At 41.2% G+C, this 26,427-nt stretch overlaps 1 protein-coding gene across 4 annotated transcripts in view; it reads left to right on the top strand.

The window, feature by feature from the left end:
• LOC142368274 (zinc fingers and homeoboxes protein 2-like) overlaps positions 1–23,489 on the top strand; it is a 135,541-nt gene extending 112,052 nt beyond the window's left edge. For all 4 annotated transcript variants that reach the window (XM_075450398.1, XM_075450400.1, XM_075450401.1 and 1 more), the window contains 3 exons: positions 1,529–4,824; positions 7,427–7,610; positions 16,859–23,489. In XM_075450398.1, the coding sequence (XP_075306513.1) occupies positions 1,862–4,824; positions 7,427–7,607 (3,144 nt within the window). In that variant the 5' untranslated portion in view covers positions 1,529–1,861 and the 3' untranslated portion in view covers positions 7,608–7,610; positions 16,859–23,489. The remainder of the gene's footprint in view (positions 1–1,528; positions 4,825–7,426; positions 7,611–16,858) is intronic.
• Positions 23,490–26,427: the final 2,938 nt, after the last annotated feature.

Here is a 26,427-nt window from a genome sequence, read left to right as displayed (position 1 = left end):
AGTAAATCTACTCATAGTATTAGTTGAAAATAAAGACTCTGAATGATCTCTGTGACAGAAACGCGCACGCGCAGACACACACACACACACACACACCACAGTCGGTGACCACCTCCTAACCAACAAGGTTGTGCAAAAAAACAGGCTAGGTTTTTTATTCGTGTTCCAGCCTGACTGGATAAAATAAGTAATAATCTCAGCATGATCAATTCCCCCCATACTGATGTAGTGAAGATGTCTATTGCTAATTTAAGTCTCCACGCACACGGAGAGTCCTCAGTCCTCCTATTATAAAAACATGTCGTCATTCTGCTAACATTTCGCCTAACATTAGCCTACTTCTTACCGGGCTGGCTATTCTGACCTCCTCAATCTGTCCCTGGGTCACGTCTGTCTCCTCCTCCTCCTCCTCCACCTCTGAATCCACCTCGATAGCTTCTTCCTCTGTGTTAGGCCTACACTGTTCTACACTCGTGCACTGGGGGCTGCTGATGATGTTGACGGCCCTGGCCCTGCACTTGATGGACCTGCACCCGGTGCTGTGGTCGTGGTGAAAGCACTTGCAAACATGTCAGTAAGCTTCGCACATTTTGCTGCTCGTAGGCTTTTTAGCCTTTTATCTCGCAGCTTCTGTGCACCACCCTTTCGTTTCTGTTGTTTATCCATTTCGGTTTTTGACTGTTCTCTCCTAGTCCGTTCAGCTAACGGTGAGGGGAGGGGCGGGCCAAAGAGTTGCTGAGAGATTTCATTGGACTAGCCCCGTCAACATGAAATCGTGGGCCACCCGCCGGTCACTTTTTTTTTTTTTTTTACATTAATAAAAAAAATTCCCACCGGGAATATGCCCGGTATGCCCGACTGTCAGTCCAGCCCTGCTGAGGTCTAGGTTCCAAGTTTCAGACAAAAGAGTGGGTTTCCTGCTCTGTGATGCCTTGTTAGGCTTTTACGGCAGATATCTTGTTTGTTTGTGGGTCTTTCTGTCTTTAGTTTTCTTTTCTCAGTCAGGTTAAGGCCAGGTGACGAGCTCTGCCACTGCAGAATATTCCACTTCTTTACCCTTAAAATCTCCTGAGTTGCTTTCAGAGTGTACTTTGGGACATATTCTCCCTGTCCTGTGAAGTACCATCCAATCAACTTTCCTGCAAATAGAAAAATTAGCTGACACCTGTACATGAAAAGCTTTTGAGTCGAATGGACACTTATATTTGAGCCCCTTAAAAAGAGAGTCCTACGTTTATTAGAACTTTAATTGATTAACCCTCGATCCAGTTTAGATGTAAATACCTTCAAATTGAAGCTAATTGTGCATCAGCTGACTTAATTTTATGTGTTTTTGATAAATCAACTTAACCAGCATACAGAGTGCCACATCAGATGAAAATATTATCAAAACTGCTTTTTTCTTGCTTTATCCAACATAGTCTTAGAAGTTTCTCTTTCCCTTGAGTTCAGCCCTTTCTGAAGTGCCAGCAACCCTGACGCATATTATATTAACTTGTCATTCTTGTCTTTGTTTGTCTCCATGTAGCTGGAGCACTGCTGCTGTCTGTGATGCCCTCCCATGACGCCCAGGTCGGGAGCTGACACTGCCAGTGAGCGGGAGACGCCACTGCACAGCCGGTCCTGGGCCTGCGCCGTCAGCCGGTTCTCGCCCTCCCTCTCGCACGCTGGAGACTCCACCTCCTCTCACCTATCAGTATCCACAACCATCAGCGACAATCCACCCCAGTAAGGTTCGCCTGAAAATCAGCACGTTGACGTCCACAGCCACCAGCAGCAGCAACAGCCAAAAATCACAAAATCGTCAACTCAATCAGCAACACCAGCACCAACTTTATCAACACCACCAACAACAGCCATCATGTCCAGTCGTAGAAAGTCATCCACCCCTTGCATGGTCCGGGTCATCAGTGACCTGCCTGATGAGCGAGATGACACCGAGGAGGCGATGGACATTGAAACATTGGCAGGCAGCATTGTGACTGAAAAAGAACTTACTGGTTCATCTGAACCTGTAGAAAAGACTCAGCAGGAGAGTGTAGTGCATCCAGACGAAGTGGCATTTCCAAAACAGGCTGAACAACAGAGTCCTGAGCCATTAGAACAAGAAGAGCACTCCAGTAATGGAGATCAGCCCCCTGTCATTGTGGATGTAGTAGGCAGACGGGTGAAAGATAAAGAAGGAACACAATCTGACCCGGTGTCCCAGAAAAAGCAGCCGAGAGGCTACGAATGCAAATACTGCCCATTTCTGACGCAGAACCTGAATGACTTTAAGGAACACGTGGACTCCAGCCACCCTAATGTCATTCTGAATCCACTGTACCTCTGTGCTGTGTGCAACTTCAACACAAAGAAGTTTGACTCACTCACAGAGCACAATGAGAGCCAGCACCCAGGTGAGATAAACTTCAAGTTCAAGAGAATAAAGATGAACAATCAGACTATCTTAGAGCAGACAATCGAAGGCAAAGACAAATCAGCTGAATGCGAACTGACAAATGAACAAGGTGAAAGCCACAGCACCTCTGTGTTTTCACCTTGCCTGTCTACCACGGTAAAGACTCCAGGTAATGTACAATCACTCTATGGAGGGACTGGACTGAAAAGCCCGCTGAACGGCTTGATCCAGAAGGATCAAATCACAGCAGTAAACATCAATGGAACAGTCATCATCCCTGAACCCACCATCCTCCAAGGGCTCTCTCATGTCACCCCAATGCTCCAGCGCCCACCCAACTTTAACTCGGTACCAAAAATAGCCGTTCCCCTGAACACCACCAAATACAACCCTTCTTTAGACGACAACCTGACTTTGATCACCTCTTTTAATAAGTTTCCTTACCCGACGCATGCTGAGCTTTCATGGCTTACAGCTGCCTCCAAGCACCCAGAAGAACAAATCAAAGTCTGGTTCACCACCCAGCGGCTTAAACAAGGTATCACCTGGTCCCCAGAAGAGGTGGAGGAAGCCAGGAAGAAGATGTTCAATGGCTCTATTCCTCCTGCCCATCACACATTCACCATCCTGCCTACAAGTCCAGTCTCTCAATCGTCTGCCAAAGCCTCCAAACAGCCTGTTGTCCACACAACAGTCGAGCATCCAGGTCGTTTCCGGACAACCGTGTCCAATGGGTTAAGTGTTGTCAGCACCACAAACTCCAGCAACTCTCTTAAACGATGCGCGCCAACACACCTAACATCAGTGTTCGGCCCCGAATCAAAGCGACCCATCATGGCAGTCGCCCCCCATTCTGGTGACCCTAAAGACAAGATCCTAATGGCTCCTCCTCCACCTCCTCCTCCCCAGAAAGACCGCTTCCCAATGGCTCCGCCTCCTGTTCCTGTTGAAATTAAAAGACCTGTAGCAGCTCAGCTGGTCAATGCAGAAATGAAGAGGTCATCTGTTGCTGTGCCTTTAATGCCACCACCGTCTTCGTTATCACCATCTTCGTCATCCAAAGGGAAAATCCTCTCTGCAACCGCAAACTCCAAAATAAAGCCGGTGGTGTCTCTGCGCTCCATTGTCTTTCCAGAGTCCTTAACGAGGCCATTGATAGTTCCTTCACCTATCTTTGCTCCATTTAAAAATTCTTTACTTATTCCTCGTACTTCTCGCATCATTTCCAAAGAAAAGCAAGCCAATACCCATTCTTTGCCAGCCTCTGATTCAAACCTGCCGAACTCTCCTCCACTTAATAACTCACAAGTTAGGAGGCCGACTATTATCCAGTCCGTTCGCACTCCAGCTACAGCCCCTTCCCAGATTCAGGGATTCCTTCTGGATGGCAAGATATTAAAGGAGCACCAAGGAATGGAGCTGAAAGCCAGCTACCCGAAAGGAGACAAGGTTGTGAGTCCTCTGGCAGAGGCCAATGGGACATCTCGTATGGATGGTAAATGGTCCCATGATCAGATTTCTGCTCACAGCAACGGTATTATACATCTTGATGGCGGCGAGATGCCAGCAATCCGTAAATCAGATTTTCAGCACAAGTCTTCTGTGCTGACTCAGTTCCCTTTGCTGGAAAGGATGAAAGGAAAAACGGCAAAACAGCTCAAAATCTTAGAGGAGAACTTTTTGCGGAACAGCTTTCCCTCACACAGCGATGTGGACAATCTGGCAGCCACTACCGGCCTGTCTCATCAGGAAATCGACAGCTGGTTTGTGGAGCGCCGTGCACTGCGCGACAACCTGGAACAAGCCCTCCTCAACTCTATGGGCACCAAGAGGATGGGCATTGGAGGTATTGCTGGCATAACTGAGAAACCGCTACATCAGCAGCAACAGCAGCACCAAAATATACAGCTGAATGGGATTCACAAAATAAGCACCAGTGTGGCTAACCTCAAAAGTCCTCCTCCACCTTCGCACGTCCTTTCCATTATTGCTCCCAGCGCTGTTGCACCCTCCATCCCCAACCCAAATTCCTGCTCAGTGCCTCCAGACAGCCGATCCCTGGCACTCCTCAAGGACGATTTTGCTCAAACGCGGTGGCCTTCCCCTGAGGAGTTAAGCCAACTGGAAGGTCGGACAGGACTGGCTCACTCTGAACTCGCCCGGTGGTTCACTGACACCCAGCTGCAGAGCAGCGGCATGGAGCTGACGGAACTTTTTCACAACAATGGAATGAATGGAGGGCAGGGGCAACCTGTGTGTTCCCCCGAGAGCACACCTCCCAGCATCATCCAGCGCTGCCAGGAAGGAGCTGTAACAAACAACAACAAGGTGTTGGAGCTTGAGTTGGGCTGGCTGATGGACCAGCGCTCTAACAGCCTGAACAGTCAACAGCACGCTGAGCTCCAAGAACGGTTTGCTGGCAGGTACTTTAATCACACTTTCTAAGTTTCACTCTTTATAGATGGTTCACATTTTTGTTGTTTCAAATTGCGTGAGTTAAAGATGTTTAAATTAGTTTCACTACACTTGGAGGCAGAGAGTCACAACATTTTCTGTAAAACAAACTTTGAGAGCCAGTACGAGTCACTGCCATTATTACAGTTGCCATGGTTACTGGCATATGCAGCCCACTCTGCAGGGAGGGACTTACTTTGAGGCATAGCTGAAGCACAGCGGAGAGGGAGCAAAGAGACCACGCTACATCCACCTTCTTCTAAAAGTTGCCAAAGGGGCTTCTTTCAATTCATTCTTTTTAAAAAGCAGGACTTGTAATGAAGTGCTTTCACTTTGCTGTAGTGGCAAGTCAGACAGCTTGCTAAAAATATGCAAATTAAGCCCCAAAACCAGTGATATAGGTGTCATTGTTGCAGAACTGACAGCTGGCTAGATAAAAATTGACTTGTTTCAGTTTGAAAACTTTTGTTGTTATGTAGAAAAAAATTACCTCTAAGTAATTTAACCTCTAAGTCAAGTCAGTTTTAATAATGTCACATCAGTAACGAAATGGCACCACCCCACATCCTCACAACTTTGCTGTCAGTTTTACTACTTCCCAATATTTCGTGCAGTCAGTGTTTACTGAAGTGCTCTCCTGGTAGCTTCAGCAACATTTTCTACCCACTGACACTTTTTCTGGTGATCTGTGTATCCAAAATGAATTTCCGCTTTGCCTCAGTGGGTTTAAACTGTTATTTTCTAGTTGCCACATTAACTTTGTTTTGAAGACATTAACCTATGAATATACAGGACTTTATTTAGTCTTCCTTCCCGCCAAGCAACTTGGGACGTGTTTGGCCAGATAACACAGCCATTAGGTTGAGAAGCAATATCCACACAATAATTTGGGGAAGTGTTTTATCCTTCCCATGAGTCAGCTTTGGGTTCAGGCTTGGTAAAAAAAACAAAAAAAAAACACCATGGCACAAACCTGCACCGACAGCACATTGAATTCCTTCTGGCTGCTGTTTATTTTATAAGCGCACTCAACAATGCTGAATGCAAAACACTGGTAAAGAAAATTGTCAGTCAGGTGCAGATAACGATGAAATAATGGATCTTTTTTGTATATATTTTCTCTGATATTAAGTAAGTTTCCCAGTTTTCAACACGGTGACAGACGCTTGTTGTATATAGACTCCGTCAGGATTTAATAGTTAATTTGCTATGTTAGTGTTTTATGAAGAGAATTAAATCATTATGAGTAGTTTTTGCTCCTCATTCATTAGAAAATTTCCACTCATGACCCTTTTGAGCTAAGTATGATTGTGAGCGTTCACCTCAATTCCTTAAATTTAAAAAAAAAAGATCAACAGCTCCTTTTGATGCCGAGCAAGAATAGAAGTTTTTAGTTATCTTGAGCCTAGTCTCTTGGTCTGATCTGAGTTCATCTTTAACCTCACAGTGTTTTTTAAAGTTCTGTCTTTGTGGACGACAAGAAGGTTTAGATTTAGAGTCGGGGTAAGACTGACAAGATAAAGATGTCTGTACTTACTATCATTAAAAAAAGACCTGCATGTAGGCTATAAGTTTTCTTTTAAAAGAAACTGGCTCAACAACAACAGCTCCGACGGGGAGGTCAGAAACTCCAAACATATGATGTATAAATGATGTATCTTCATTAAATATGCTGGTTTACAATAATTAGATAGCATTTGCTTCACCTCTATTCGCTAAAACATTAATATCCTGTTTTTTATTAAGTGCACCAGCAGAAAGGAATTTACACATAGATTAGTTTTTGACCAAAACATTGTGACCACCTCTCTCATACTTACTTAGCAGGCGTCTGGGAAGTTTGGAGGCATCGTGTCTTTGTTGTGCTCCTGTTTTTGAGCCCCTCCTCTGTGGATTTTGTAGGGCCCACTGTTGTCCTGCTGGAGCAGGTCACTAATTGCTGTTGCTACATGGGTGAGGGTATTACTGCTCTGCTAAAATGTTTAGGTAGGTAAGTGTCAAAGTAGCGTCCATGTGAATGAATTGTAACAACATGAGCAGTGTTACTCACTTTATCTTTCAGTGGTTTTAAAGCTTGGGCTGCTCGCTGTGTATGAAAGTATATAACGCTGACTGAATTATGATTACTTCTCCTCCATACACTTTAAGTACTCTCTTATAACATGTATTCATTTGTACTTCATATATTTATTGCTGGACCACTTTGGCTTCTAATACCTCAGCACTGGTGAGGGATTCAGTGCTATTCTCGTCATATTTTAGGTTTAAGAAACATTTTTAATTACCTTCTATAAAAAAAAATGTTTGTAAAAATTGTTTTCATGAGGATCCTCATCTGTGTTGGAGAAGAAGAGGAGGTACAATGAAAGCAGGGAGCTGCTAATAAAGCGCCGCTCCATAACACCACTGATTGCACATAAACACGTTAACTTTCATATGGGGCTCATCACTGACGTCCAGCAGTGATTCAGTAGCACTATGTGGGTCAGTAAGTGAATTTAATGACCCCACTGTACTGCATGTTTTCTTTCTAATGTGACTGTAACTGATTTGTTGAAACTGCTTAAACAGACTGAGGCAGCAGAGGGTGGCGGAGCTGAAGAACGGGGGACAGAACGGGGGAGTCATGGGAGGAGCACGGGAGGTGTTCGGAAGCTGGCTTGAGGACGGACATTTGAGAAGAGGACGGGAGCTGCTTCTGGACAGAGAGAGGAAGATGGCGGAGGACACATCTGGACGGCTGACTGGATAAACGGTGAGAGTTTGGTTGGCGTAATCTAATTGTCTGTCGGAAGAATAGTTATCAAAAGCTGGCCTTCACTACTTTTGATTTTCACTACATCTACAAGGTCTGCATCACTTATTGTTCGGTCCTATTCGTGATGCTGCCGGTCAGCTCAATGTTGGCAAAAGTCTTAAGTTCTTTGAGAAATTTGAGAAATGTTGGTTGCGTGTTGTTCAACTAAAGACTATTCATTTATATTCAAAAATATTCATTTTTTTTAAACTTCCAACTGTAGTACTTTCACTATTAAAAGTACTAGTTATTTCTTTGTTGGGTGATACATTTCTAATGCTATAAAAGGCTAGTAATCCTTTAAATGAATGAATTTTGAGTTCCATTTTTTTAGGTGAGGTATTTGTGATTTGACTTTTTGGGTATAAAAAAGGTGCCTCGTGGAATTTTCCCGTTTACGAAAGTATTTTTTTCTCACCAAAGTACACTCAGTATAAACAGGTTAAATGATCTGCTGATTATCACCATGCTCTTTAGTCCACTCCCATGCCTTTCAAATTTCCCTAAAACTCCAATCCATGGATACGTGGCATACCCAAAGAAACTGGGGGAAAACTAATTTGAGGTCACTGAAGGTATGTTGTTAACAGATGCCCGTTGATACGAAAGATATTAGCAAGAAAATGTGATCTTACCACAGCCTACTGTCTTATTTAGTCCTTGTCCTGTTATGTAGCTCTCCAAAACAGCGTCTCCTCTCAGAAATATATTTCTCTTTGTCTGAAATTTCCTCCCAAGACTCGTCACTGTCACAACAAGTGCATGCTTGGGTTGTAGATTTGGTTTTGGTGTCGGTTTTGCTGCATTTTAACCTCGTAAAATTAAGCATTCACTTCCGCATCAGTACACACAGGACGCAAAGGCTTCGCTGCGGGATGTCATGTCGGTTCACACCACGCTTTTTCTTGTTGAGCATTTAGATGTGCACCTGTAAACGGCATTTCTTCATTTTTAGAATTTCATTGGCTATTTGACGAGTCGGTCTTCATGCGCATTTACAGCTGACTCACTGTCTGTATGCACTTCCCTGCAGCACAGATTGGCTATTGTAACCTGTGGACACTGCATGAAAGCTCCAGCAGTTTCATGTGAGGAGTCAATTAAAAGCTTAGAAGCCTGTATATATTATATATTTACATCAGAATATTTACATGCCTACTGGACCTACAAGGCAAAATGTGTGAGACATTAAGCAGAGCTGCCTGCTCAGTGGAAGGCAATCTGTGAGGATATACTGAAGAAACTATTTTCATGGGGGCTTAAAGTTGTACTGTAATGGATCATCAGGACCTTTTGTCAATAAAGAGTGACTGTTTTTGTCAGAAAAATATCAACCAGTAGGTTTATTATATTTTTTGTTTCGATGATTGCTATAGATATTGATTGATATAGATAGTGACCCTGTGGTCACCTTATCAGAAAATGCTGCGCATCAGTCAAATCACACAAATCTTAGCTTGTACAACCACTGACGCACCCCACTTGGATACACGCTGTAGTTGTAGGTGAGCAGGTGACACCCTGCTGGTCGTCTGTGTCCAACATTTCTTTTCTTTTTGCCCCGTTTTTGGTCCCGAGCAACACTTAAAATAAAAGATATATTGCTCTTCGCTGCTGATGGCTCCACTGATTTCGTCAGCATGTGTCTAACTCTGCCTGTCCTCTTTTTTTTTTGCTGCTGAGCAAACAGTGCCCAGCTGCCTTCGAATGGTAAAACAAGCTGAAACACTCTAAAGCTCTGTACAGCCAATGGGAGCTGCAGGTTCATTTGATAGTTCTCTGTGGGTCCAAAACTACCAGAAAAAACATTTTCACTCTGTCACACTGTTTTTATGCGGGGATGTTAAGCAGAAAAAAAAAAGGCTTTCGATTTCTCCAGACTGTTTCTGTGTAAGTCAAAATGTGCCTGCAGGTTATTCCCCCCAGAACTGATTTAACTCAGCAAAGCCCTCACTGGTCCCCAGCATCCTCCCTCCATTCCCCAGTCTGATAGAGTTAAGCCAACACCTAGATCCCAGGCGACAAATAAATGAACTCCAGCCAGCCGCTGTCTGTGTGTGTAGCTGTATGAGTTTTGGCTACAACTCCTCAGTAACAAACATTAAGTTCAGGAAGATTTAAGGGGGGAAAAAAGCATTTTTTTAGGCCGAAAATAGCAGCAGACCCCCTGGTGTGGCAGAGCTTGATAGATAAAAGGCTCTGCCTAGGGCAAAGAGTGATGACAGAGTTAGCTACTTGTTCCCTCAACTGTCTGTTCTGACAGAAGATTGAATGTCTTAATGTCTCTACATGGCTTTTGCTTATTAAAATAGAATCTGTTCAAATGTTTCCCTCAATACAAACATCTGTATGAAAAAATAAAAAGATGAAGACTGAACTTCTTACATTGTCACTTTTGAAAGATTGTCGCTCCTTAAGGACACCTTCAAAATCAGGACTTGACAGCTAAAATCAATAATCAATATGCAGCGTTCTGAATAGCCAACAATCAGTGTAGATTTTTTGCAAATGACAGGCTTGTCGTCAGTGATGTTTTAGAAGGATTTCGGCTCCCTTTTCCTCCCTCTGTTCAGTTCAGAAATACTTTATTTTTCCCACAGGGGATAACTTCAGGGAAGTTGGTTTATTGGTGTAAAAACTACAAAAAACAGATTCTTCCCACACTTAAAAAGGACCGTTCACATACTGCTAGAAAATTCAAAACACAAGTAAAAACCAGTGGCCATAAACATAGTTTATGATCTCCATCAAATTCTACAGGGACAGATTCATGTGAACAAAATTTACGTGCTTTATACTAGGGTTACACAATATTGCATTCTTGCTGTTATCCAACATGCTGATATATTTCTTATTTCTACTCTTATTGTGGGAAGAAAGGAAAAAAAAAATAAACTGAACATTTAAAACAACCAGCAAAACCGTTATTCATCCTACGTTGGATTCCAACGAAGGCAGCGGGGAGGAAGAGGATGTCTTCAGAGAAGAGTAAACGCGATGAAGATGAAACAAACATAATGACGACGTTAAAGGAGGACTATGCTGATAACAAAGAACACTGTTTATATGGTTAGAACAACTATTTTCATTCAAAACACACTCCCTCTGTGAATGTGGCATATAGGACGATTCATGATGCCAGACTCAAACAGATCAAACTCAGATTTCCTCACAGCTTTCTTCACTTCCTCTGAGCACCAAAAGCATCTAACATTTCACGGTAATCCATCTCAGACCGCATCTGAAAAAAGGTTTCTGTGACGTCATCCGTTCGTCGTGAGGACTCAAATTGAGCATTTAGCCATCGCTGACCTGGATTTTTGCCTCCAGAGAGGCAAAGGATTAATACACATCCGTTTTGTAACTCACCTGTCAGTCAGAGTGGCTCTGCCTGTAATAACGTATAATTTCAAGTCTTTATACAGTTGAGACAGGTGAGTAATATCTATATATGTTTTGAGAGGGTTTTCTTTAGTCTTCAGTGGCTGCTCTCGTACACTCCTCCACTCTCCACCGCTCTGCCCCATCTGAGCAAACACAACAACAGCGTTGTATATTTACACAGCTTTTTACAGAAATTATTGGACTCCGTTTTTAATGTCTGACGTGTTTATGCTTCAAACAAACTGTCACTTCTCTCAGTTAATTCCACCATCAGCAGTAAAGCGAGGCATGTAAAACGCTAGATTTACCAGCAGAGCTGGGGGAGGTGCTGAGGCGGTTGGGATTCAGTTTGCGAGCGGGATGATAAATTAACACGAGCTGCTATCTAAAGTCAGGCAGTTTGTGGCCGGGGCCGCTCACTTCAGGTGCCAGTTATTATTGGAAGCTATAGACTGCTTTCTAAATCAGTTTGGCTCCCAGATTACTGAGTGTAGCAGGTGAATGCTGGAATCCACCAAAGGCTGCTGGTGGAAAATTCACTTCAGATAGAAGTCCTGCATGAGCTCTGACCATAACCTGGAAACATGTCCAAAAATAAATCTGAACAACTCTTCCAAACACCCGAAGAGTTCCACAGAATCATACAACAGTTATTTCATTTGACATTATTAAAAATGGGGGGGGGCTGATTAAATGTGAGAGTTTTAGTCACATTTACTCAGGCTGATGAATTATTTTTTCATATTTTATCTACTAAATCATTAACTCTCAACCTCTTTCATTGCCGGCTAATTGCAAAAATTACCATTTTGTCCTCACGGTCATACTCAGCCTAACATTAATTTCGTGTCAGTGGATTTGTGTTTAAGTGGTGGGCGTATCTTTGTCATTTTCGTCATGACTCATGTATCCATCCACTTGTGGCTCTTTGAAGAGAAGGTGCAGCTGTAGTCGCCTGGAAGAGCTCACAAATTTAATTAGTAAGAGAAACTGAGACTTACAGAAACCCACACTATGTTTTGCCCGACATAATTCTGCTTCTCTTTTTTCTGATTGTTTTTAGGAGCGTCTGCTTTAAATCAATTTTTTTTCTGTGATGGTTGGAGGCCATGAAACCTGTTGACTTTATGCTCACATGCTATCATCATGTGGAGTTGTTATTGCTGATGTGGTAGCAAACAACATGAAAACCTTGGAATTGTGGTTTCTTTTTACAGGACTTTCCCATAGAAACTCCTGTGGTAAATATCCAGCTTTCAGTTTGGATGTTAGAGTTCAACTCTATTTATACAGCCCTTCCACAGGGCTAAAAGACACTGAAAAGACGCTAGTGTGGAAACAAATACATACAAGTGAAATACCAAGTATTAATAAAACGAAAAAAGCTTTATGGTAAACAAAAATACCCCCGAAACGCAAATTAAAACAGTTATTGCTCACCAAATGAATAAAGAGCTTATAATCTGTGAATGAATTAACTAATAAAATGGAGCCGGTGTTTCTGTTAAACAAGAGCTGGTTCCACAGGAGAGGAGCCTCACGGCTAAGAGCTCTTCCAACCGTTCTGCAGGGTGACGGACAACAATGAGATCTGTAAGGTTGGAGTTTGTGCAAGATTTTAAATTCTTTTGAAATTTTTAAAGGAAGCCAGTGTAATGCTGGCTAACATGAGAGATGTGTCCACTCTCTCTGTGGTACAAGCCAGTACTCTGCCTGCAGCATTTTGAATTAATTGATTGATTTTCAGGGGAAAATTTGCACACTCAGCAAAAAAGTTAACAAAAAAACTAAATATATATAGTTAAGTCTTGATGGGACAAATGCATGTACTAGTTTTTCAGCACCATTTTGGGACCAAATTCCCCTGTTTAATGTTATGCAGATGAAAGAAAGACCTGCTTTTGGTGATTAAAAGGCCAATTCTACTGTGTGTTGCTCTCCCACCAGCGCCTGGTCCAATAGCACCCGATCCCAATCCCAGCGCAACCCTCTGGTGGGATTCATCAAACAAACGTGCTGCCATTTATACCAACAAAATGCATCAGGTGTAAAAGCACCAATCTACTGGCATTTATATTAAGAGCCCCCCGATACCCAAGCATAGTACGGGCAGAAAGACACAATTATAAACTTTCTTTAGCTTTCTAAATCACATGCAAGTAATCCTAAGAGCTTAAGTGTGGGCTACTGGAATCAAGAAAAAGAAGTCCAGTTGCCCTTATTCAAGCTCTTAAGATTACCATGACCTGGATGACTGAGAATCTACACCGACACGTAACACCAAGTAACGGCAATCATTAAAAAATAGGTCAAAGGAAATACAAGGTAAGCTGGAAGTATAACAACAACTTACATCATACTTACTTTCTTTCATGAACACATATCAACATGAGTAAAAATGGGGGTAAAAGTCTGAAAAAGCAGAAGAAGAGAGCGTGAAACACGGAGTGAAACGAGTCAAAACAACGCACTGACTTTTGTTCCTCCTGCATCTTGTTCCGTAACGTTGTGCTTTAATCTTTCTCCCAACTTCATTTCGTAATTCCAACACTGTGGTTAAAGCTATCTTGGTGTATTATGACCACCCGCCCTATGCAGCCGTGGACTCCAAGGTTCCTTTACTGGAAGTTAAAGGAAGGCCATCCAGAGGAGCTAAGTAGGTGGATAGCAAATTTCTGACATTTTTAGGTACCAAAACTATTTCCTTGCTTTTGCCTAAATTCATTGGTAAAAATGAAGGGGAAAAAAATAAAAAAATTACAGGCTCAAGACTCTAATGTCCCCCAGACAGGCCTTTAATTTCTGAAACTGATTATTTTCTTCAGGCTTGATGGATTAAAAAGGATGAGTGTCAGCATGATAATGTATGTCGTGTGTTTATTCCGCTCTCTTCAGGAATAAGTCCGTTTCTTTTGCATCCGAGCCGCTTTATTCTGAGCAGGCAGCGTTTAGCTGAACACATCTGCAGTTTGAAACGAACCTGAACAGAGCAGAGTTTCATGGCCAGGAAATCAAAACATCGGTGGATGCCATGCCCTTCCATATACAACATGAGACCCTGTTAACCTGCCACTCATCCCTCCATCCTACTCTGCCCGCCTCACTGATTCTCCATGTTTCAATGCTGCAAACATCTTCAAAATAAACCTGTGTTTGTGTGGAAAAAAGATAAACATTTGTGATTATACCTAAATAATACATCAGGCTCACTTTGTGCATCTAGTTTTTTTTTTTTTTTTTTTTTTTTTTTTGGAGTCATCCGGTGAGGGGTTCGAGGTCTCAGCTGCAAGGTGATCACAAAAAGAAGTGATGAAGAATAATTACGTTAGAGAGTCGGAACAATTTATGGAGAAAATTCCTGCGGTGAAAATTGATGCGGTACGATGTCCCCAGCTTATCTGTGTGTGCGTGAGTGCACCATCCATTGTCCTGTCTCACTAATCACCGCAGCTCGGGGCTTCATTTAATCAGCAGAGCGCGGCAGCATCCCATAATAACTTATCAACGGCATAGCTTATAGATGAAGGCTTAATTGCCAAAATGCTGCAGTGCTTCTCCCTCCCTGTTATCATTATAAAGTAAAACACAGAGGCTGCGGACACCAAAATTACCTTTTTCTTTGTATATTAAGATTAAATGTCATTATTTTTATAATAAATTTGCACCATCACTTTTATTAGAAAAGGAGATTTTTTTTCCCAGCGACGTTAGATTTAAAGTGAGATTCAAATTTTATGGGCCTAATCACCCAAAGCTACCAACAGTCCTGATGTTAATTAAATCTGCACTTTTTTTCCTACTGGGTCCTGAACTGTATTGTCAGTGGAGCGCATTCAGATAATCAGTTTATAAGATAAGAAAGTGCAGCGAGAGCCTCTTCAAAGGATTCAGTCCTCAAAATTGGAATCTGATGCACTTTATTAAAAGAAGGTGCTCGGAGTGTTTTATTCTTGTTCTCTATCAGAGAGCACAATGATCGTCTTGACTCAGATGTATTTCATTCAGATCAGCACACTTTTTCATGAGGAAATAGCCCAGCGTTGGAGCTGCAGCTGGACTGGCACCAAAACATCACCAGCTGAATGATTCTTTTACAGGTTGTTAGCAAAACTTAACATATCGAGCTAAAAAACAAAAAAAACAAAGTTCAGAAAAATCTTCACTAAGAAGCTTAAAAAAAATGTTGCTACTTATCAGTCCTTTGGTATAGAAAATATATGTATTTTTATTAAATGAAAAAGGGTAACATAATTGGTGTTTTTAATGGCAACATTCATTTAAGACTTTTGCTTTTCCGCTGAAAAAGCGGCAGCAGATCCTGAGCTCGCAGCCATTAGAATGATGAACCATAACTTGTGGTTTCACGTTGTGATGTGGGTGCCTTATGAATCCATGGGATGAAACGTGAAACACCCCCATACGCAGGACAAAGACGAGTTTGTGGTATTCCTTTTTAATTATTAGTAATATCATTCTTGTCTCTTTGGATTAGCCTCTGTATTAACTTTGAATTTTTGTTTGTTTTAGTTGCAGCGCATCCCTTTACACTCACATTGCTCCTGTGGGTTTTTATTTGACTTCCCGTCATAAGTCATTTTGAATCTTATTTGAATTATTTTGCATGTCTTTGTGACTGATTTTGTGCCCTCAGTGGCATTTTGCTCAAACTAAAGCTCAGGGCCTGCGGTTGGTGTGCCAGTCCAGTGATCCAGCAGGGGTTTAAAATAAAAAATAAAAACGCAGCTCACTCTGCCGTTTGTGGCGGCCATATTGGTTTATCTCCTGTTGCTTAACTGTAGTGTCCAGTTGCACAGCTGATCGATCGCATTCACAACCCGTTCAGCTGATCACAACATTCACTTTGACTGTATCGCTTGTTAGGATACGCATTAAAATAAATGAGTCACTCTTCAAAAAAACAACAAATCTCTAACTTGTTCTTGACTCTCACCGATGACAAAGGAAATCAAAACGCGTTCTCTGCCGTCAGTACAAAATGGCACCGTTTTAGAAAGACCCAGTCCATATTCGTGGTTCCTCCCTTTGTTTTGGTGTGTTACGTTGCAGCTGCTCCTGCACCAACTTGAATGTTTATTTTGTTAATTTCCCGTTACTTCATCACCATCAAAGACAATAGCACAATGTCTACATTTCGAATGGATCGGTGGGTTACAATCAAAGAAAAGGCACCTTCTTTGCAGCTATTAGTTCAACAATTGGCTTACCAAGAAGGGGTCCTTAAAGCAGTGTGAACTAAAACGGTTTGAGACTGAAGATGCTTAATAATGCTTCGGAAATGAGCAGCATAACTTTTAATACACTCTCTCTTATACACTTATCACCCTTCAACTCCTCCTAATATGGGTACTTTAATACCTGGTAGCGTGTTTTTAACAAAGGGAACCCATCTGTGTGTTTCTGTGTGTTACTGTTCATTGTCCTGTTTTTTTTTTTTTAATCTCAGTGACTATGGGCTGTGTTAAATAACTTCAACCAAAGAAACCTACATTTGAAACACTCTTTCATGGATTAGGGGAGTGAGCGCCGGCTGGTCAGGTGTGCAGTTCATGAGAAAGCCGTTATTTCACAACATGTCCCAGTTCCCTGCAACTCCACATCACCGGCTCCTGGCACAACAATAGCTTTTTAATCCCTCTCTCCTCTGATTTATTTTTTTTATTGTTTGTTTGTATGGTTTTATACTGTTTGTCCTTGTTTTTTTTTGTAGGAAAGTTGTGAGTTTGTGTCAGTTCAGAAATATCTGACAGTTTTTAATCCATTTTTCTCTCCCTCCTCCACTCCTCTCCCTCTGTCCGTTTTAGGTGCGAATAGGATTTGTCGCTGTCACCGTCGCTGCTGCTGGAAACATACAGGAGGAAAGAAAATGAAGAATGGAACAACAGAAACGAGAGTTTTTTTAATTAACAGATATGGTATTTAATTTTTTTTCATTTCTTTTTTTACCAATTTTTATCTATTGATTGTCGCATCCGAGGTCACGCACAGCATCCTCAATCGTCATGTCGTCGGTAATCTCGTCAGTGTTCTCAACATGAAGCGATCCTCGCTTAGATGCAAGGTTTGCAACAAAAGGATGAGTTTAAATAAGAAGAGGCCTCTGAGGTGGCGGGGTTTTTTTTTCAAGGGGAGCAAACGTACACCTACTATGAAAGCTGATGAGCGCTAAAAGATATTCAGGGCTACGACCTGTGAAGATAATTACTGTTTCCCTCCCTTACGGTGGGTTTTAGATTTCTGTTTGGGTTCTCACAGTGACAGGAGTTTTAAAGTAGTTTTAGAAAAAGAAAACGGCGGCGAGTCCTACCCTATGTATGCAGAAGCAAGGCTCGGCTCACAGACTCCAACACAGATGCAGATTATAAATGAGCCGATTTGAAAATTGCTGTAAACAATCTTGGTGATCAATGTGCTGAGGCTTCCTTCTAAGGTGTTTAAGTTCAGACTTTACATTAGAGGTGGGTTTGATCTATAAACACTGCCAAATTCTCATGAAAACAGTCTTCCCTTTAACGTCTACCCGGTTGGGAATAGTTTATGATTTCCTCAGAGCAGAGTGAATAGCTTTGAATTCATATGGTCAAACACAAAGTATAAAAATGTATCCCAAACCTTCTTCCCACCAATTTTACTGCCATCAATGGTCCATTTCATCCAAATTACATTCCTATCTTTTTTTTAGGGCTGGGCGAGTTAACTCGTTATTATCGTTAACTTATTAATTATTTAACTCGTGTTAATATTTTATCGTAGCCTGGCTGACGCGTCCACATCTCGATGAGATGGTGGTCTGGGAACTAGGTGTGCATTTTCTTGTATGAGGCGTGGTTTACGAATGCCTAGAGCCGTTTATTGGGCGCTACGAATGTCTATCAAATGGCGTCTGGTTCTTCCCATGCTGCTTTGCGCGTGATTCATAGCCAATTGTATCACTTATACCAGATGACGTATGTAGAGCGACAGAAATTCGACGAGGAAATACATCCTTCTTGGCAGTGAAATCTTTCAACTCCAACAAACGTTGCTCTTTTTTAAAAGTAAACTTGCGTTCTAAGCTACTTAAAACACTTTCTAAGGCTGCATCGAACGGTAACGTTGTGTCTGCTGCCATGTTGGATTAACGCTTCGGTGTCGCGCATAGACGTCGTCATCGTCTTGCTGCCCCCCCCCCCCGGTTCTGTGATTGGTTCCCTAACTCAGGCAAAAATAAGGGCGGTGGTTTCCAGGCTGCCTTTGCAGTGTGAATGAAATCGGCGCAAAGCAGCATGGGAATTCCCAGGCTAATATTATCGTGCATTAGCGCAGGTTTTATTATTTATTTTATTATTGTAAAAGTCTGTCGCTCACAGGCTTTTATTTTGTAAAAGTCTGTTGCTGTCTGCTGCGAAACCGGAAAAGAAAGTAATTGGCGGATCCACCAAACATGGAGAAGGGTAGAGAACTTTTACTCGGCCATTTTCATTTTAAAGTTCTTCCAGACGGCGGAGTCGACAGAACCAAAGTTTTCTGTAAACACTGTCAAGTTGAATTGTCTTCTCACCGTAGTAGTTCCAGTCTAAAATATCACTTAAAGGCAAAACACACAACTGATAGCAGCAAGTCATTCAAGGAAACAGACAGTGGAGCGAGGCTTCTATATAAAAACTACAGAAAGATGCTGATGTTTAAAGTGTGTTTGCACAACAAATGTTATGGCACTTTCATTCATATGGCAGCACATTTAAAATAAAACTAAATGCTAAAGGCTATACACTACTTTTGAATTCATTTTTGGATTTTGCGTACAAATGCGATTAATCGTGATTAATCAGGGAAATCATGTGATTAATTAGATTAAAAATTTTAATCATTGCCCAGCCCTACTTTTTTCAGTGACTTCTTCAGATTATTGGTAAATATCTCCAAACGGAACCTTAAAATGATTCTCTACAGTTTCCGCTTTAGCTTCCTTTTGCATTGCAGTCCACATCTGTTGTTGGTGTGGTGATGTGGTGGTATAAGCCATCAATAAGACTTTGACCTGGGCGACTTGGATCAGATCCTCATCAAGATTCTGAAATTTTGCTCATAGCTCACACACATCAGACATGGTATGTTTAAATCCCCGCCTTTCTCTTTAAGCAGAGGCTCTTTCAGTCTTCTAAAGTGCACTTTTATGAGCTTCCTTGCCCCAAATGAGTCGTATAGCATATTAACTGTCAGTCACTTTAAATTATAATTGAAGATGCTGCATTTACATTCCCTCTTTGTACGAGTATTTGCGATTTGCACGTGGAAATGTCTTTTTAAATGTTACGAATCTCGTTATCTCCACAATACAGTGAAGTTTAATCACTCAGCACCTGTGGTTTCGATTAAAATTTTACTTCAAGCCACTTTAAAGAAGAGGTTCAGGTATGTTCGCTATGATTGTTTAGCAGAACATATTTTCCCTTTTAGAGTAAACACTCCCTTTTGGTGGAAGTTTGAACTAATTAACGAGCAGATTGGTATCTTTCCAAACTTTCTCCTCTAAAAGAATCATGATTTTGTTTTGTCAACAACCCAGACCTGAATAACCTACGTTTCTTTACATTCTAAACCTTTTGTATAATGGTAGAGCTAATTGATCATTTGCACTTTACTGTAAGCCTCTTAAATAGCCCTAAAATCCCGGAACTTTCCCTTGAAGTCGTCCGGGAGTAATCAGTGAGAAGGGGATTAGCAGTTCGTGAACCTGCGGGATGGATGAAACGCGTGACGTGTCTGAGGTGATGTTGTGCGTGACCTGCGTTGCCATGGAGATGTGAGGATGAGGAGGAAGGTGAACCGGAGTACTGAATGTGTGCCTGCAGCAGCAGCGTGACTGTACGCACCGACCGATCAACAGACAGGGTGGATTTAAAACAAACAAACAAACAAGAAAAAAAACAAAACAACAACAACGCCGAGTGCCAAAGCTGGAATCTGCTGCATTCTCACTACACTTTTGAAAAAAAAAAAGGGTTCTTCTTCTTGTTGTAAATAGGATATATATGTTTGTTTTGTTTTCCTGTATTGATACAGATTTGTAAAATTTTGCGGAAAAATTTTGTTACATTTTGTAAAATGGGAGCAATTCGTCCCCCCAGAACCCTCCTTTTTTCTTCCTTAGTTTTTCTTTTTCAAACCCCTCTCTCGGCTCTTTTACCTTTTTTTTTTTTGTTGTTGTTGTTTGTTTGTTTGTTTGCATTTTGTTGATGGACTTTTAAACAAACATGGTGCCAGCAGTGGTATGCTTGTGTGTGCATCATATTATTTTCTTTCTTTTCCCATCTCTCCTTCTCCTCTTTTTGTACTGAACCTGAGTGGAACCACTACAAAAAGAAAAAAAAAGACAGAGCAGTTGGCAATACTTCAGTCACTTCTTCTTCATCTAACCAGCACTGGACTTCCGCCCGCCACTTCCCTGCTGAGAGGAGAGGAGAGGTGGGGGGAGGAGGAGGAGAGGAAGGAGGGAGGAAGAGGGGGGACTTCGCTTCACATCAAATCAGATTTAAAGAAAAAAGAAAAAACATACACACAAAAAGCACCTTTGGACCTTTTTTCTTTTCTTTTTTTGTTTTTTTTACTGTGCTGAAGTGAAGTCAAGTGCTATTGTTATATTATTATTATTGTAGCCACTCTGTCTGGAACCCTTTTTTGAAGAAACACAAAAGAAAAAATACAAAAAAAAAAAAAAAACAGAACAAAAAGAAACTTAAGCCAATCTGCACTTCTTGTTCCAACGAACGTGCTTGTATGACCAAGTGACTGTCCTTGATCTTCGTTGAAAACCGATAAGGAACAAACAACATAAAAAACAACAACAAAAAGTTAAGCAGTTAAACTGTCAAAATGGTGGCAACCGCAGAAGGATTCACTGGTAACGATCATGCAACACACAAACTCAACAGCAAAAACCCACAATCCAGAATCATGCTGCCTGAATCATACTTAAATCTTTTTCTCTGTGTGTTCTTCTTTCTTTCTTTCTCTCTCACTTTTTTTGTCTTCCTCTTTCCTTCCTTCTCCGTTTCCTCCTTTGTTTTCTCAGTGTCGTCCTGCACACCATCATACACGCCTGTAATAAACAAAAGTAAACAAAAAAAAGAAGATAAATAGCGTTTTATTCGATACATAACTACATGTTGGCTTGGTAGGCTTAGTTGAAACTAGTTCCATTCCGACAAAAAAAAAAAGAATAATAGTAAAAACAGAATATGAGCTTCTTTATGTATTGCTTCTGCCGCTGTAGTGTCCTGGTCAGATTTAAAGATGATAAGACTACATATATCTGAAATACTGTATTTACAAATGCAACCCAGGGCTGGCCTCAATGACAGAGAGGAAGGTTTTTCAACTCCGTCCACTGAGCGGTTGCTCACTTGCAGTCTGAGGCTTGTTGCAAAGCTACAGCTGTTCTTATGAGTCGATAAAGTGCTTTTTTTTTTTTGTTGTTGATTAAAGTGTTTGTAGTTTTTATAAACTTCAGCATCACTGGAGCTCACCTCCGCTGCGCTGCTGCACGTCCTTCTGCAAAAACCCGAACAAGACAGCAGCGCTGCAGAGCGAGCCTCCCGGTAGACGCGCAGCCTTAGAAAGCATTAAAAGAGAGTTTTATTTTTGCAAGTGCATAGTTTTAATTGAATATTTTTCTGAGGAATGATTGAATGTATTTCCTTTGAGGAGTTACGGAAATGTGGGTTAACTGTCTGAATGTGCAAAGAGGAAAGAATCGAGCACACTTGTACTCGATATGAAACTGTGATAAGTCTTGCATCCAGAATTAAAAGAAACAAAGGATCTCAAATTGGATTCTCTGGAATCTCATCCACACTCAGCTGGTGAAATTGTGCATTTGCTAGATCATAGAAAAGAAAGTCTCTTTCACAAACCTTTACACGAATATTTGTAGAACAGGGAACAGTTTTAGACTCTTGAAAGCTGACCAAAGCTTATTAGCAGGGATGCACCCTTTGCTTTGATATGACCTTTACATCATCCTTTTAGAGTGTGAACTGCTCCACAGCAGAGCAGAGGCTGTCTGACAGCCATGAGTCAAAAACTTGAAGGATGCAAATGAGCCTTTTAAGATTCTGTAGCAATCTTGGTGACTGAAAGTTTAAAAAGCAAACGACTTTGACGAGCTGTCGTGACTGGCTGGCAAACACGTTGGAAGCTGTGACAAAACCCTAAGATGTTGCTCGTGTGCTTGATTCCTTCCTTTATTTAATTTGAACTTGCTGTTTATTCATGCTGAAATTTATATCTGTGTGCACCTGACTTCCTCAAAAAGCTTTTATGCAATTAGAGTATCAATAACCAGCGTAGTTCAGATTTTTACAAACAAAGTGTCGACATGAGGGATACACTACTTGCAAACCCTGAAGTTTGCTCTGATAGCACACATCTGCCTGTTTCTCCCATAAAATTTGGTAAATTTCCCTTTTCAAATCCAATAATTGTCCCTTTGCCATTTGAGTTTGATATTTTACTATTAATCAAGACCAGGAAATGTTAATAGAACAACAGTTGTGTACAACTTAAATCTTTGCTTCTGTGCATGGCATCATTTGTGCAGCAGCGTGTTAACAACTGTTTCAAAGTAAATCACGTGTCTGATCCATCTTTTGTTGTCAAATAAACCTTTAGGATCTCGTGCCATCTCCAGTCTTAAGCGGTATTCAGCTGTAAAATCCCAATATGGCACTTTGAAATTTTGTCTTACGTAAACCAAGAGGGAATATGGGCAAAATACTCGTGTTTCAAATTGCTTTCCTCTTGATTTTTAAGAATCCAGACAATCAAAACTTGCACAAAAGTATTTTATTATCACAAAAGTGGAAGGCTGATCCCACCCAAAGTGTTTGGTCTCTGACCCATTCGTGCCACCTTTAATCACTTTTTCTGTGGTGCAAATAAAAAAGCCGTACATTTAGCCATATTACCGTTTATAAAAAGCTCTGAATTCTTTTTGGGGAAACCAGGTGCTCTAAATGTCCTCTTTTTGAGGGGAGTTGAGGCCAGCCCTGCTTCATTACGGACGTTCTGCTTCTTCTACTACTGCTACTATCAAACATTTAGTCCTGGGCACAAAAACAAGCCTGAACACTTTTTCCAAGTCCTCCTTTCAAGGTGTGTGAAACTTTAAACTTTGCATACTGTACCAGCATTTTTGCATTGAGAACTCAAATTGAGCACCAGCTTGTTCTTGTTTCCTTCCCAACATTTTAGTTAATCAGCAAAATGAGTTGGAGTTGACTCAGTTTGAGTTTAAAGTGTCTTTGGAGTTACAATGAGAAAATAACAGCCATTAATATTTGTTTTCACATAGGTTGAAAAGTATTCGAGTTCTGTTTCTGTTGCCCAGGTCAGCAAAACAACCTGTTGATGTCTGCTGTATTTCAATAAAAACACAGCCTTTTTCAAAGGGTACACCTTGTGCTCCTCACTGTTTGTTTGTGTCATGTTGTGGTGCTGCATCTAAACCAGATCCACACACACGTAAATGCATATTACACTTTCTACATTTTAACACAACATTAAATCACACACACACAAAAAAAAGATGTTGGTCATTTATTGGTCATTCTCTGCGCCAGTGAAACAAAACAATCTGATCTCAGAAATCTATAAATGAAGCGAGATGGTTTAATCACCGTATTGTGCGGTGGTGTCATATGATGTGTTAAGATGACATGCTGCCACAAATGCCAGCACCGGTTCTGTTCTTGAGTGGAATCATTGTTCTACTGTCCTTTCTGTTATTGTTTTCTCTCCTGTTCATAAATGTCATGCATGTATGATTTTGCAAACTTAATCAGATCTTACACAATCAATACATACTTTCATTGGGTTCATATGAGGTTTTTGTAGCTTCTCTTCAGATAGAAAGTTCTCTATTTTTCATTCTGAAACACTTGTAGGTTATGTGTACACTATGAGTTGCTGTCTAGGTTACACGATTAGTCCTTGTACGAATGCCAATTCCAACTTATTGTCTATGAGGATAGACTGTCCACCAGCTTGTCAACAGCTTTAATTTTGTCCCTTTTACCACACCACAATTTAAACATATTATTACATTAATGTTTGTAAAGAGGTTGCGCTCATATTTCTGAGCCAAAATTGGTTCAAAAGGACTCATCTGGACTAGATGTGTGTAAATGCAGATGCTGCATGTGGCCCACCCATATGCAGGGGAATTGACCCCTTCTCTACACATGACAACCCGTGGTGTGCACCCATCCATGGCAGATAATGTGGTGATGTACTTCAAAGGAAGAAGAATGGCTGCTTTGTTATTTTTAAAAGAGCAAATTATGCATGCAACCACTCAATAAGAGTGAGACTAAGGCTTTGCATTACCGTACAAACAGGAACACTTGTGCTGACAGACCACAAAGCATGAATAATCCTCAAGTATTACCGGTATTATTTTATGTTGCCTATACGCCCACATGTATTGCCTCATTCTAGAATTTGAAGTGATCTCTCATGTAGATAACATGAGCAGCCTGGCATATATCCAGAATCACCACCTACCATTTGAGTCTATGCATTGTAAGTCATGTGAAAAAGAAAGTACACTTAGGTACTTACCAGAAAAGCTGAACACCGCCCATTATTCAACAGCTTGTTGAACCATCTTTGGCAGCAATAACTTGTTGTATGATGCTTTCACATCTGCGTGGGTGTGTTCGTTGAGGTTTGCTGGCTTTGCTGCACACCTCTCTTAAGGTCCCGCCACAGCATTTCAATCAGGTTTGCGGTCTGCTCTTTGACAGGACCATTGCAACACCTTGATTCTTTTGTTTTTCAGACTTTCTGTTGTAGATTTTTGTCTCATATTTGACTCTAGAATACTTTGGTTTACAGAGGAGTTCATGATGGACTCAATGACTGCAATGGGCCCAGCTCCTGTGGCTGCAGAACAAGCCCAAATCATCCGGCCCTCCACCACTGTGCTTGACAGTTGGTATGAGGTGTTTGTGCTTATGTGCAGCGCTTGGTTTTTGCCAAACATCTTCATTTTAGTCATGTCTCTCCACAGGTCATTATTCCAGAAGTCTTTTCAAACCTTTTTTGTAGAGAAGAAGCTCTCTCCTGCAACCCTTCTCAACCAGCCATATTTTAGGAAGTATTTTTTATGTTTTCCACTTCTGAATATTCCTTCTCACTGAAGTTCAAACAGTTTGGAAATGGCCCAGTAACCCTTCCCAGATCGCTGGCCAACAACAATCACTTCCCCAAGATAATTTCTGATGTCAGCACATCTGAAAGCTCCAGACCTTTCAAAACTTCAGCTTTTATAGAAATGTTATGTTGCTATCCATCTACCCACATTTACGACCAGTTAAAAAACCTTCGAATTGAAAGAAGAAATACTTTATTTTCCACCTGACTGTCTTTTCTATCTGTTGTCCTCATTGATTCTGCAATGAAATTAAAGAGTACGAAACTAAAACAATCGGATCATGCAAAATGATGATGATCATTATGTGCATGATCAATAATGAGCGGCGCTATTGAGTATGAAGTGTCAATTTAAAAGGAAATGAATAAATATTTAAGAATCCCTTTAGTCTCAGTCCCAAAAATTGTCAAGTTCCCTCCCATGAAATGTTAGTATTTAGTCAATTTAGTTTATTATGTTCCACATTGCATCCATGTCAAAGGCTTAAAGGCTTAAAGAGTTGAAGCAGGATTAATGCTTTGACCAAGCTGCATGTCAGGCAGCTGAAAACCTCTCCCCTCACATCTTTCTGATTAGATCGGGAGCGTTTGTGACACTCCTCATCTGTAACTTACAGAAAGCGAAAATTCAACATTTACATCTGCTTCATTTGATACTCGGCTGTTTCGGCCATCTTCCAACGAGCAACCTTTTATTTAAGAATGGAAGTTTTTGTCACGGCTTCACATCTTTAGAGCTGGCTCAGAGGGATCACAACTCTGACCACAGTATACCTGGAGGGGCGGGTCCCTGTTTGACGCATCGTTACATCAATAAAGTAGAAGAATCAACGGAAGTAACCTTGAAGGGAGCTGAGCTGCGTGTAAGGCCACGTTCACCCTGCAGGCAAATCAGATTTGTTTCTCAGATCAGATCAAATTTGCAAGTGATGAGATCAGATTTGTTTGTCTCAACATCACTGACCTATCTGCGTGGGCTGCAATAAACTGACAACAGTGGAGGATACTACAAGCAGCTATGCTGGTGATGGTGTTTCCAATGGTGGGTTGGTTCCAGTTTTTCTGTTCACTTCTACAAATCTGGGTAGAATCTGAATTAGACCAAACAATGAAATTTGGCCAGAAATGTGAACCATGCCTAACTGGATCCAAGTGTTATATGCATGACTTTATACGT

The sequence above is a fragment of the Odontesthes bonariensis genome, chromosome 18 (genome assembly GCF_027942865.1).
Source record: "Odontesthes bonariensis isolate fOdoBon6 chromosome 18, fOdoBon6.hap1, whole genome shotgun sequence".
Lineage (NCBI taxonomy): Eukaryota > Metazoa > Chordata > Actinopteri > Atheriniformes > Atherinopsidae > Odontesthes > Odontesthes bonariensis.
Note: the sequence above shows the minus strand (reverse complement) of the source record. Positions and strands in the feature narration are given on the sequence as shown.